Consider the following 11,826-nt stretch of genomic DNA (forward strand, 5'->3'; position numbering starts at 1 on the left):
CCCGAAGTCAAATCTGTTAAATATCCCTTGGGGTCCGCACACGCGGGTCGTCCTCCTTGTAAAACGCTTGTCGATCAATATGAAGTGGATTGTGCCTTTTCTGGTGGTCTTTGTGCCCCTGGTAGCGGCAGCGGATGCAACAAAAGAGTTGTTGACCAATCTGCCTGCCTGTGCAGTGAGTTTATCCATCAATTGGTCGGTGTGTGCTAACATTGCAGGCTCCTTGTTATGAAGATGCCATCAAAAAGTCGGACTGTAACTCGACCGATGTGAAATGCGTGTGCTCGACCCAAGTCATCATCCAGACTGCAGAGGCATGCGCTGCCCAAGCATGTCACGTCAGAGATAGTCTGAGTACGTCGACCCTTCTCTACCATCGCATCTCTCTAACATGAACAGCAACGCTCAACATGACATACACCTACTGCGAAGTCCCCGTGCGAAACAAGACCCCCATCTTCATCAACGTCACAATCGTCCTCGGCGTGATATCCGGCGTCGCGACCGCCCTGCGTCTCTGGTCCAAATTCTTCTTCACCAAGACCGAACTCGGCCTCGACGATCTCTTCATCGTGCTCACGCTCTTCATCGGCATGCCCTCCACAGCCATGAACATCCACGGAACCGCCGGGCACGGAGAAGGCCGCGATATCTGGACGCTAGAGTTTGACGACATAACAAAGTTTGGGTTTTACTTTTGGTTGCTCGAGGTATTCTACTTTGCGCAGGTTTCGCTGCTCAAGACGTCGTTGTTGTTCTTTTACCTGAGGATCTTTCCGGGGAATGCGCAAAAGTTACTCTGGGGGACTATTATTTTCAATAGTGTTTTTGGTGTCTTGTTTATGTTTTTGGCGGCGTTTCAGTGTACGCCTGTGAGCTACTTTTGGTTGAATTGGGATGGAGAGCACAAGGGAACATGGTATGTTGATAATTGTGATTGTCGGACTTGGCTAACAGTATCAGCATGAACTCAACTGCCATCGGCTGGGCCAATGCATCTATCAGTGTCGCTGTGGATGTATGGATGCTTGCAGTTCCAATGTGGTATCTCCGAAAACTCAAACTGCATTGGAAAAAGAAGATTGGTGTCGCTGCCATGTTTATCGTCGGAACTTTGTAAGTCATCCGCCAATTTCAACGAGCCCAGCTAACTTTTCAGTGTCACCGTCGTGAGCATCATTCGTCTGCAATTCCTCGTCGATCTCGGCTCATCTCACAACCCGACATATGACCAAACTGACATCTCCATCTGGTCAACAGTTGAAATCAACGTCGGTATCATCTGCGCATCCATGCCGGCTCTTCGAGTCATTCTCGTGCGTCTGTTCCCCTCTCTTGGAGGCTCATCCTACGATTCGAGCAAGTACAACAACTACGGAGAACATTACGGACGGAAATCACATATTATGAGTCGAAGTCGTGCTCGCGTGGAGTTGCCATCTCATACGGGTGACTCTATACATACGCCTGAGCATGGAGGTATTGAGTTGCAGAGGACGTTTCATGTGCAGTACAGTGAGAATGACGAGCAGAGTCTTGTTAATGGGGAGAGTAAGTTTAACAAGACGCAAGTTACGACTCAGATGAGATCCGAAAGTCCGAGCGATAGGTCTTTGTAGTACGATAGTTGATTGATACCTTTATAGCAAACTAATGAATACATTCTTAACATACTGTACATGTCATCTGATCTGACTTCTTGAAGAGCCTAGACCAAACACGTCATAGGGTCAATGCACACGATCAATCAAATGTACTGAAATGGCGTCTTTGTTGGTTGAGTCACAGCGATCTGAGGGTAACTTATCAGCTCAACCCATTTTGGCGATAGACTTTATCGTGCTTCACAAAGATGGTCATAGAAATGAAATCTACAGTTATGCGGATATTATTTGAGGAGAAGTTTGAAGCCCATTCCCTCAAACTCCTCGAATTTCATTCAACGGTAGCCCTGGTGATGTTAACGCACAAACGGCACTTCTGCGACTAGTTCGACGCCACTTTGCATTGTCTTGAGAATAATATCAGAATCAACCAAATTATGAGTGTAAACGAGCTATTGTTCTTTGTACAGCCAATCAAGATGCATAAATCCCTGTTGCTTTCTGGTCAGTTCAGCTCATGCTTGCAACGCATCGTATCTAAAGGGCACACTTTCACTTTTGTTTCCATCGAGGACAAGTCTGAAAGTAAACCAAACAACAAAAAACATTCAAAAAGTCAAAGGCAACATGGGCAGCTCTTGTATTGAGGGAGCGGCCATCACCATTCCGCCATTATCACAAATTTCACAGATCGACCATGACTGCAATGTGTTTCGGCAGTTTGAAACTCGCAGAGAATCCGCAAATGGCCACTTGAGGAAATATTTCGAGTATGTCGGACATGAAAAGATCCAAAAGGATCTTCCTGGACTTTACGCTAGACCCCTCAAGTCCCGGGGCTCAGAAGCAGATCAGAATGCACGACTCTCGCAAACTAACGCTATACATGATCTTGTGAAGCTCGACGACATTCTTGGACGGATCAAACAAGAGGAGCGGCCTTACATCAAGGCTGTATCTCCACTCGTCGTTGCATGGTATGTATCTTAGCCCTGTTAGGTTCATCGCTTACAAGTGTAGGACGGCATTTTGCCTCACCTTGCCATATGCCACCCCGCAAGGTGATCCATCTGTCTTTTTCAAGATTGGTGCTGTTACGGGAGCTTTCGTTATCGCTGCTCAGCTAGTTCGCAAGTTTCTGCAGTTGAGAAACATCACTCCTTTGCAGCACAAGGTGCGAGGACTGGTCCGGGCGTTCAAGAATGGAACAATACAGTACAGGGACTCGGAGGAGGTCTTGATTTCGTCGTTGAATTGGCTTCATTTAAATTCAAGGATTCGACTGTATCATTGTCATGAATGCTTCAGTTGGCCGCCGTCTCATGTGCTTAGATGTTCAGCCCTATGACCCATGCCCCTAAGATATGACAGTGCAGATGGCTTGGCAAGCATATATACTTGCTTGGCTTTCTGGCACATTTCTAAACACTGTCAACTTCCTCTTCTGGATCACTCGTAATTAAGCGACTTCCTTATTCATTCCGAAAGATCTTGTGCCGCGACCCTGCATCTGATCACGATCGATCGGATCCACTGCCAATTAGATACGCTTTAGGTAACTGGACCCGGAGTACATAGTAGGAGAGATTCAAAATCTTATTTCAAGTCTAGCTATGAAGTCCAAACTACTCCTCAGACTCGTTATCCTTGTCAAGCACATGGTTTGCCGGGCGCTCAGGTACAAGGAAAACGGCAAAGGATGTTGAAGGGAGAGAGATGCAGAACATGGCAAAGGCGACGATGAGGTTGGTGAGAGATGGGACCTTGGCAGCACCAACACCAAATGCCAAGCATGATCCAAGAGACTCGAAAGATCGGACTAAGCCGACAGCGAGAGTTAGGGTCTCCACGTCCTCGAAGAAAGTTCCGATAATCCAGTATACAAACATGTAGTGAGATTCATTCATGAATCTGATTTGTTAGCACTTGTTTTGCTAGTATAGCAGATGTAGACATACCGAAGAAGGACTTGGACAGCAAATCCACGACCGAAGCCAGGGAGGTCCCAATCGAGAGTCACAGCAGGATTGGCGTTACGATACTCCAACTCCATAGCAAATTGCCAACCAAACAGAGCAGTCATAGTAACAGCCAAGAACACCCAAGTAATCCTAGCAAGCTGAGGTCGGCTAAAATACTTGAGATCAAAGAACCAACCCCAGAAGATGTTGGCACCGGTAGCAGCAATACCCGAAGTCAACGACGCCAAAGCACGAGCTCGGACGGAAAAGTAGTTGACGAGATAAATTCCCAGGTACGTGCTGTTCCAGTTGAAACCAACGAGAATAGGAATCAAGAGGAAGAACTGCTTGCGCTTGATGAGAGCACCCCATCGTCTGCATTGTTCCTTGATACTCTTGTTGGTCTGGGTGTGAGGCAACTTGGAACCATCAGGGCGGATGACTTTGTTGGGAGGTGAGATGAGAAGGGCGAGAGGAAGACCGAGGCATTGGAGAGCGATGAGGACCAGATAAGTGGTGTATCCAACACGGCCTTTCTTTCCAGACTCGACATTGAGTGAGAGCTGAATGGAAGAGCCAATGAGTTGACCAAGCTCACGAAGGCCAAGCCAAATTCCAGCTACAAGGGTTAGCACAGTAACTTCACGATCAGCTCATACCACTTACTGAATTTTCCACGATCCTTGACATCGCCATATCCCAAAGCAATAGCACCCTCCGAAGCCCAAAGCGCAGAAGCAGCAATACCACAAGTAGCACCACCGAAGAGAACAAACCACTCAACACCATATCTGTTGTTGGTGTAGAGCGCTGCAGAATAGGGTGCGTATCCAAGGGTGCCGATAACAAGAACCCACTTCAGACCAATCTTATTGGCGAGGATACTGAAGATGGAACAACCAAAGACCATGATGCCAAAAGTGAGCGAGTTGGCGCCATTGACAAGGTATGGTTCCTGCTGACCACCGGCGCCGGTATCTACAATCGTCAGCGATGTAAAGTGAACAGATGGTAGACATACTGTTGAGGGCATTCCAGATTCCGGGTTGGGTGAAGGAGATGAGACCAACGATGATGACATTGAATAAAGGACTGCGATACCATCGTGTAAACCGAGATACGGGCTTAGACTGCTCGATGCTCTGTTCAGTGACATCCTTGACATCTTTATCGCTGCCCGATTCGATCACAGCGTTGGACGACATTTTGACACGGACTCAAAGATCTAGATCCAAAACTCAATTCAGAATATTTGCAGCCCTCACCTCTTATAAACCCCTCTCATATCGCCATTCTTTCACAAGATTTTCATCAATGGAGTATCAATTGTGGATTGAGAACAAGGTTAGTGCTCAACTCTTCCGAAACAGGCTAGAATCGCATGTTGCCCGACGATATAGTCAGTGGCCATTTCCACTTTTTGCGATTGTCCGTTCATTTCGTGCTTGACAGGGTCGATGGCGACATGATATCTGAGGTTCTCTGCCATCTGCAAGTAATATACCTTATCGATAACTGTATGCATAATCTGAATCATGATTCAGTGAAACCGTTGAAGATATACATGCATCTCCCGCTTGGCGAGTCAATATCGGAAGCTTAAATACTGACCAATCACGTATCTTTCCGACGACCTGACTCGAGTCTCAAGTCGGAAACGTCTCCGCCTCTCTAGTCCAACTCCCCCCATTCTCGCCCGTTACCCAACTTTGTTTCTCATCACCTCATCGACGCTTTCCCATCGTCGGTAACAGAACAACCTCCGACTTTTTTTTTTAAGTATCATGGCGGGGCGGAACTCTGATTCCCAGAGCCAGACATCTCCGCTCGAGTCTGGTGATTCGCCGCGTCCGAGACAAGCAGCCTGTCTCGTATGCCGCCGATCAAAGATCAAGTGCGACTGGAAACCTCACCAGGAACGATGCAGGAGATGCATACAGCTTGACTGCGAGTGCGTGCGTCCCGCTTATCATCCCGGACGGCAAAAGGGTATTAAAAAGTAAGCTTCCCCCGCATGTTGTCGTCTATAATGCTGACTTGTCAGTAAACGAACGGGGTTGGATAAGGCGCTGTATCAGATTGACCAGGCTGTCAAACGCGCGAGATCAGCGTCGCAGAAGAATCCCGAAGATGATAGGATTCTGAACCATTTGCAGGAATTGCTCAGCAATGCGAATACGCCTGAACACGCGACTACTCGTGGATACAGTGTCAGCGGTGATGGCGACGAAGATGCGTACTCGGAAGAAGAGGAGGAGCAAGACCCTGTAGCAATGCCTGATTTCATTCAGAGGACGCAACACAGTCTTGCCATCGACGATGCAGAGAATCCGCTGCAGCTTCTCGCAAGGGCATCGTATATCCAACCGTCGCCTGAGTCGCGACATGGCAATTCTCCAATACAGGCGCATACGGCTAGTACGCAGGGTCAAACGGAGGATGAAATTCAAGCATTCTTTGCGCCGGCGCAAGTCCACCTCGATGTGGGACCTGATGTCGATCCTGTCTCTCTGGGGCTTGTATCTGAGGAGGAAGCGGACAAGCTCTTCAACTTGTGAGTTTGTCACTCCGTGTTTGGCGCGTGCTAACCGCGTAGCTTTCATCGGAACCTTGCGCATACGAGATGGGGTCTTGACCCGAGGATATACACCGTTGAATTCACGCGTTCAAGATCAGCGTTTCTTTACACGTCTATTATGGCTGCCTCTGCGCTCTTCATGCCATCAGCAGCAGCTCTTTCAAAACGATTATCGAATCACTCTAGAACTCTTGCGCATAGGGTCATGGTGAATCGATACAGATCAGTTGAAATTGTTCTTGCGTTCATGGTCAATATCCCATGGATGTTTCCTGGTCAACATTCAACTGACGATGAGACTTGCACTTATATCTCGATCGCCAACACAGTTGCTACCGATTTATCACTTCACAAAAGTCTCATCTCACCGGAAATGGTCGGTTCAGGGTCTGGTATCGGTCTAGCAAGGGGTGACTGTCTCGACCCACGAGCTGCTCTCACAATGGATGGATTCCCTGAACTCGATCCATGGTCAGAAAAAGGAAGACTCTTTCTTCGAAACCGCGAACGATGCTGGCTTTCGTTGTTTGTACTTGAGCGAGGAATGTCTTTGGCCAGAGGACGACCGTTCTCAGTACCGATGACAAGATCTTTGAAAGATTGCGATAATTGGCATCGTTCTGAATATGCTGATCCTCTTGATGGTCATCTTGTTTCTATGGCGGTGCTGAGGAGGGATCTTGATGCGCTGTTTGCTACTGTTCGTGCTCTTTGCGATGGATCTCAGATGGCGTCTAGTGATGGATCGTTAATCGCGCAGTCGTACGTACGCCACCAAAATCAACGACAAAGCTAACAGTCCTAGAATTCAAGGGTCGATTGAACGATTCTTTGATCAGTGGTACACGGAATGGGGTGTATCAATCGGAAAAGGACCAGGTAAGATTTATGGCCGCCAGACAAGAAGCACGCTGACCATCAGACCGCCGACTTCCTCCTTATGTCGAGATTCTCGTCACACATACCCGATTATCTATCTACGGCGGAGTCATAAACCATCCAACAGCACCCCTCGAAGTCCGCCGTTTCTTCCACACAGCTGGTCTCTCATCCGCCCTCAACGTCATGCGAGCCGCAATCCAAGGCGAATCCCAACTCCAGTCCATGCCAAACAACACAGCCATTATGATTTCATTCGCAGCCTGCTTCGCCCTTACACTAAGCTCTTACGCAACCGGTGGATCAGCCCTAGCACCAAGCGTCCGTAACCTCATTGACGAAACAGCCACAGTTCTCGTAAGGATCGGAAAAGTCACGCGGCATCGTAATGGCCTTTCCATTAAGTATGGGAAATACCTCAAGCAGATCGTGAGAAGGGCGGCAACGGGTGATGGTATCTCAGACCCGAGAATGCCAATTGTCAATGAAGCACCTATTACGACTCCGACGTTTTTGGATCAGCAAGCGTTATGGCCAGAACCTTTGCAGTTCTCAGCAATGTCTGATGATCAGATCGTCCAGGCGTTGAATCAGCCAGGAAACGATTTTGAACCTTCATTTGGGGGCTTGTCCTGGGAGGATATGACGAATTTCGAATGGCTGTACTGGCCTGAAGTTGGTATATAAATGCTACACAAATCAACAAACAAGTTACTTGCTCAAATCAATCTTTCCAAAACCCAAGACGCGTCTCAACGCAGAGTCTGCTTCTCCGCTGCACTAATTTCAGCTAGCCAATCTATCGAAGTAAGCTGTCGAAGCTTCTCCATAAACACAAAAGTCAAAACAGTATGCGGTCTAGAAAGTCAGCTTCAGTCAACACGAGATGCGAGAAACGTACGTAAGCCTTAACCAAGCAGGTGTCCAGCCTCTCATAAGAAATCGTGGGCCTTCTTCGCGAAGACCCGTGCCTAGAACTTGTGCTAGGCCTTCTTTTCCAGCACTAGATTGCATTCTACTCTTGAGAACATCTGCGGGGGCACATAGAGTTGTCGCCATCGTTCCAGCGGCTAAAGATGAAATAGCATGTGTTTTTGTATCATCCCCAAAACCGTTGCTGACGAGGTATTGTTTGGCGGAGGCGTATCTGATTTGTTAGTCGAGCTACTCACAGAAGCAGCAAACTTACGTAGCGATCTGAGAGACATCTACAATTATCAGCAACGCTCACTTATGAAGAAGGAAACTCACTCATCAAAGTACTCCTAGCAATATTCGGAGCAATGCCCTTCCAGAACGCCCTCATCCCCTCTTCACTATAAACCCTCGCCAGCGCATCGAAGGCATGAGCATATCCGAATTGCTGCGCAGGCGCCTTTGCGCCATCTGCACACATGCGCACAAGGATAACTTCAGCTGGGTTGCCGACTAAACCAGCTACACCGCCAGCTACACCAGCGCAAGCGATGTTCTGCGCGACTGACAGCTTCTTGCCTGTGTATCCTCTCAGTTTATCCGAGAAGTAAGTGTGAAAGCCGAAACGGGCGGTTGAATAAGTTCCTTGACGGAGGATGGAAGCTGATAAGCCGTTCCAGAGCGATGGGATGCCTGTTCATTATTAATTAATGGGTGGAGGGTAGAAGTGATGGGGAGCTTACCATCTCGTGCGGCGAAGCGGTAGAGGACGTTGAGCATAGAGGCATTGCTTTTGAGGACTTGCATGCGACTATCTGGTTAGCTTGAAGATAGAAGTGGTGATTGAGAAACTTACTATTTCGTTTGATCCAGAGGATGAGCTTCACATGTTAGTCGAGCTCTCCATGGTTGAGGACAACATACTGAAGCAAACAGCCATGCAAGCTGCAGCACCACTACAAACAGTCAGCCACGCTCACACCCCTCGTAAAAAGACATACCCGAGCCAAAAAGGCTCCTTTTTCTTATCAGAGCTCATTTAATCAGTATTCTACTCCAACACATTGTGATCTACTCCTCTCAATCCCCTTCCATCTCATTGTTTTGTACACTTACACCAGCTCTCGGCATCCAAATCTAGTTCCGTCCGCTCGTCCATTTTGAACCCCGTAGAAAAAGCGGGGCCGTCACTCGGTCTCCAACTCTGACTCCCGCCCATCATCGTCATTGTTCACAAAAGCGTCAGTACATCCTCGGCAGGAGACACAATGTCAAACGAGAAACAAGCAGACATGTCCAAACTATCTACATCGCTGAAAGCGCTCATAAATGCGCCGTTTGCAAAGCCAGGGCCTCGTCCTGCGCCGACACAAGTGCAGGAGCTGTATGAGGCCATCGCAAATGATGCTGCGATCAGGAACCTCGGCCCAAAGTCGTGGTTAACAGTCTCTGTAAGTCTCGCACAATTGTCGCTCTAATTGACTATATATACTGACAATTTAGGCTGCTGCGACGTTTACACTTAATTCTCCAGACTCGTTACCCGTTCTTCATCGCGTCGCGTCCGCAAAAGATCCCAACTCCGCTGTGCAGAATGCCGAGTTCATCCGAGAAGTCGGCCTCAAGTGCATCAGCTTCAACGGCATCCCACGAACGATCAATTCCCTCAATGCATTCCACGCATCACTCCCCGAAGAAGTAACTTCCAAACTCTCCACAAAGCCAAGCCGACAACCGACATCGCAAAACATCGATGAGGCGTTGGCGCGCGGTCGTGGACTCTGGGATTCGATCTACAGGCCGTACGAAGATAAGCTCTTCGAGAAGCTGGCGCTTGCGCATCCCGATCTACCCGTTTATATCCTCAGCAGCCACTACTCTGCTCTTCTCTCCGACCCTCCTGCTTCGCAGCGCGATACGCTCGCTAGTCTTGGACGGGTTCATACCTCCATGATTGCTATTTCTTGTCTACGCGCGCAGACTGGTGTTGGGCCACAGGTTTTGTCGCATGTGTTTGGATTGAGAAAGGCGCTTGAGGATGGGACGTATAAGAATGATCATGATGGGGAGAGTGAAGAGGCTGTGCAGTATTTGGCTAGTGATGAGGGTGGACATTGGCTCTTGAATACGGTGGATAAGATTGTTGAGGCCATTGGGGGAAGCAGTTTTGCACCGGGTAGAGATTCGAAGCTGTGATAGACAAGAGACATATAATTGGATAATTGTATAATTGAGCGATTGAGTTCATGTGATGAAGCATTTGCAATGGTATAACCTCAAAATGGCTGTAGAGTTCAACGGCGAAGTAGCGCAACGTCGAGGCGCCCCCGCCACTTCAATTGGCCTGAACTATATACGAGAAAGAATATCTACATGCCTATCTAGGTCTGTCCCTGATAGAGAGCAGGACCCTTTCCATCAAAGAATGTCTCATCCAAGAGCGACAACAGCACCTTCTGACCAGCCCACTGCTCCTCAGCATTCGGCCGAATCTGCTCAGGTGGAAGAACAAAACCATTCTCACCAGTATCGCGCTGCTCAATAGTATACGAGAACTTGGCTCCTCCGACACTATAAACATGATCAGGAGCAGCGCCAGTAGTCACGTATAGAACAGCACCGCTAGGTCCAAAAGTATACGTCGTGTGGTCATCTGTGCTCTCGCGAATAGCCTCGCTGACAAGCGCAGCAGCCTTGGTCCACTTTCCAAGCTCAGGCGCGTAAAGATCCTCCTTGTATCCGAAGGGAGAGAGAATGTACTGTCCGTAGCTGTGCCAGTCGATGTACAGCGCAATACCAACGGTGTCGCGAAGCTGACGGACGAATTTATCGAGACCTTTGTTCTCTGGGGTGTCGGCCGGCTTCTCACCGCGATACACTTGGGAGCAGGGATCGGTGGAAGCACCGCGTTTATTGGAGTCCCAGCCAAATTCCCAGTTTCGGTTGATATCGCGACCGTAGCATGATTGGTTGGCTGCCGTGGCGGGAGGAGGTTGACGGTTCTTGCGCCAGAGACGATCAGCGGTGGTAGAGTAGACCTGATAATTAGTTCAATTGTCAATGTCAATGTGAGTGCAGAACTTACAAAGCCGTCGGGATTGACAAAGGGGAAGATGTAAAAGTCGTATTTGTTCAGATAAGTCTGGACATCTTCATCGCCGCTCTTGAAGCCCTTGACGAGTTGGAGGGTAATGTATTCAAGGGTCTAACGGTCAGCCACGAAAGTCAATGGGGTGACAATAAACTTACAGGACCAGAGATCCATTCACGGGCATGGACAGTTCCATGGTAAAGCACAGCAGGCTTTCCAGGACCATCATCACCCCAGAGATGAAGTCCGTAAATGTTCCTCTTCTGGTATGATTTGCCCGAGGACACCAGCTTTGAGTTGTTCGGGAACTGCGCCTGCAAGTCACGGAAGTAGTCGATGTGATCCTCATAGTTGTGAAACTCATCGAACCATGAATCATCATCTGCCTGACGCTTCCACTTCTTGCGAGACACGCTCTCGCCCGTGATTGAAGTACCGAGATTCTCATGGAGAGTGGTGTAGTCAAGCTTCAGGCTCTCAAAGGCGCTGATGTCATTGGGCGCGACGACAATGTCAACATGCTGATAGCCATGCTCCCACTCATCAAAGATCACCGGAGTGAGCTTCTCTTTGATGGCGGACTTGCCGTGGGTGTTTACACGAAAGACTTTATAGCCATCATAAGACTTGATCTCAGTCTTGGGTACAGCAAGTGCGCCCAAGGCGAGGATGAGGAGGGAAACGATTGAGTACCTCATGATTGATGCGTGTTGATTGAACTACCTGTAGACCAACACTGGCTGCTATATAGATGACCTCCTCATTCTTGGCGGCAGTAACATCGGGCAAACTTTTGAG

General features: G+C 48.6%; 6 protein-coding genes across 6 annotated transcripts; 3 read left to right on the plus strand and 3 right to left on the minus strand.

Moving 5' to 3' along the window:
* Positions 1-79: 79 nt before the first annotated feature.
* Positions 80-2,903, plus strand: FSUBG_10646 (integral membrane protein PTH11; the record flags this gene model as incomplete). The annotated part of the gene is made up of 8 exons (XM_036675244.1): positions 80-175; positions 219-354; positions 400-919; positions 964-1,116; positions 1,160-1,551; positions 2,221-2,581; positions 2,625-2,778; positions 2,826-2,903. 8 exons carry the CDS (start codon positions 80-82, stop codon positions 2,901-2,903), a joined length of 1,890 nt encoding a protein of 629 aa, XP_036533861.1.
* Positions 2,904-3,229: 326 nt separating this feature from the next.
* Positions 3,230-4,770, minus strand: FSUBG_10647 (DUF895 domain protein; the record flags this gene model as incomplete). Its single annotated transcript, XM_036675245.1, has 4 exons — positions 3,230-3,515; positions 3,563-4,184; positions 4,232-4,543; positions 4,587-4,770. The coding sequence occupies 4 exons, from the start codon at positions 4,768-4,770 to the stop codon at positions 3,230-3,232; spliced, it is 1,404 nt and encodes a 467-aa protein (XP_036533862.1).
* A 579-nt stretch (positions 4,771-5,349) lies between these two features.
* Positions 5,350-7,709, plus strand: FSUBG_10648 (uncharacterized protein; the record flags this gene model as incomplete). Its single annotated transcript, XM_036675246.1, has 5 exons — positions 5,350-5,564; positions 5,610-6,119; positions 6,345-6,905; positions 6,949-7,022; positions 7,066-7,709. 5 exons carry the CDS (start codon positions 5,350-5,352, stop codon positions 7,707-7,709), a joined length of 2,004 nt encoding a protein of 667 aa, XP_036533863.1.
* Positions 7,710-7,733: 24 nt separating this feature from the next.
* On the minus strand, positions 7,734-9,096 carry FSUBG_10649 (dicarboxylate carrier; the record flags this gene model as incomplete). The annotated part of the gene is made up of 8 exons (XM_036675247.1): positions 7,734-7,797; positions 7,924-8,169; positions 8,212-8,230; positions 8,274-8,630; positions 8,681-8,752; positions 8,794-8,818; positions 8,862-8,893; positions 9,054-9,096. 8 exons carry the CDS (start codon positions 9,094-9,096, stop codon positions 7,734-7,736), a joined length of 858 nt encoding a protein of 285 aa, XP_036533864.1.
* A 109-nt stretch (positions 9,097-9,205) lies between these two features.
* Positions 9,206-10,133, plus strand: FSUBG_10650 (uncharacterized protein; the record flags this gene model as incomplete). Its single annotated transcript, XM_036675249.1, has 2 exons — positions 9,206-9,388; positions 9,441-10,133. The coding sequence occupies 2 exons, from the start codon at positions 9,206-9,208 to the stop codon at positions 10,131-10,133; spliced, it is 876 nt and encodes a 291-aa protein (XP_036533865.1).
* A 185-nt stretch (positions 10,134-10,318) lies between these two features.
* Positions 10,319-11,726, minus strand: FSUBG_10651 (ECM14-like protein; the record flags this gene model as incomplete). Its single annotated transcript, XM_036675250.1, has 3 exons — positions 10,319-10,975; positions 11,023-11,142; positions 11,187-11,726. The coding sequence occupies 3 exons, from the start codon at positions 11,724-11,726 to the stop codon at positions 10,319-10,321; spliced, it is 1,317 nt and encodes a 438-aa protein (XP_036533866.1).
* Between the last annotated feature and the right edge of the window lie 100 nt (positions 11,727-11,826).

Source organism: Fusarium subglutinans, assembly GCF_013396075.1.
Source record: "Fusarium subglutinans strain NRRL 66333 chromosome Unknown NRRL66333_c0000187, whole genome shotgun sequence".
In the NCBI taxonomy this organism is placed as follows: domain Eukaryota; kingdom Fungi; phylum Ascomycota; class Sordariomycetes; order Hypocreales; family Nectriaceae; genus Fusarium; species Fusarium subglutinans.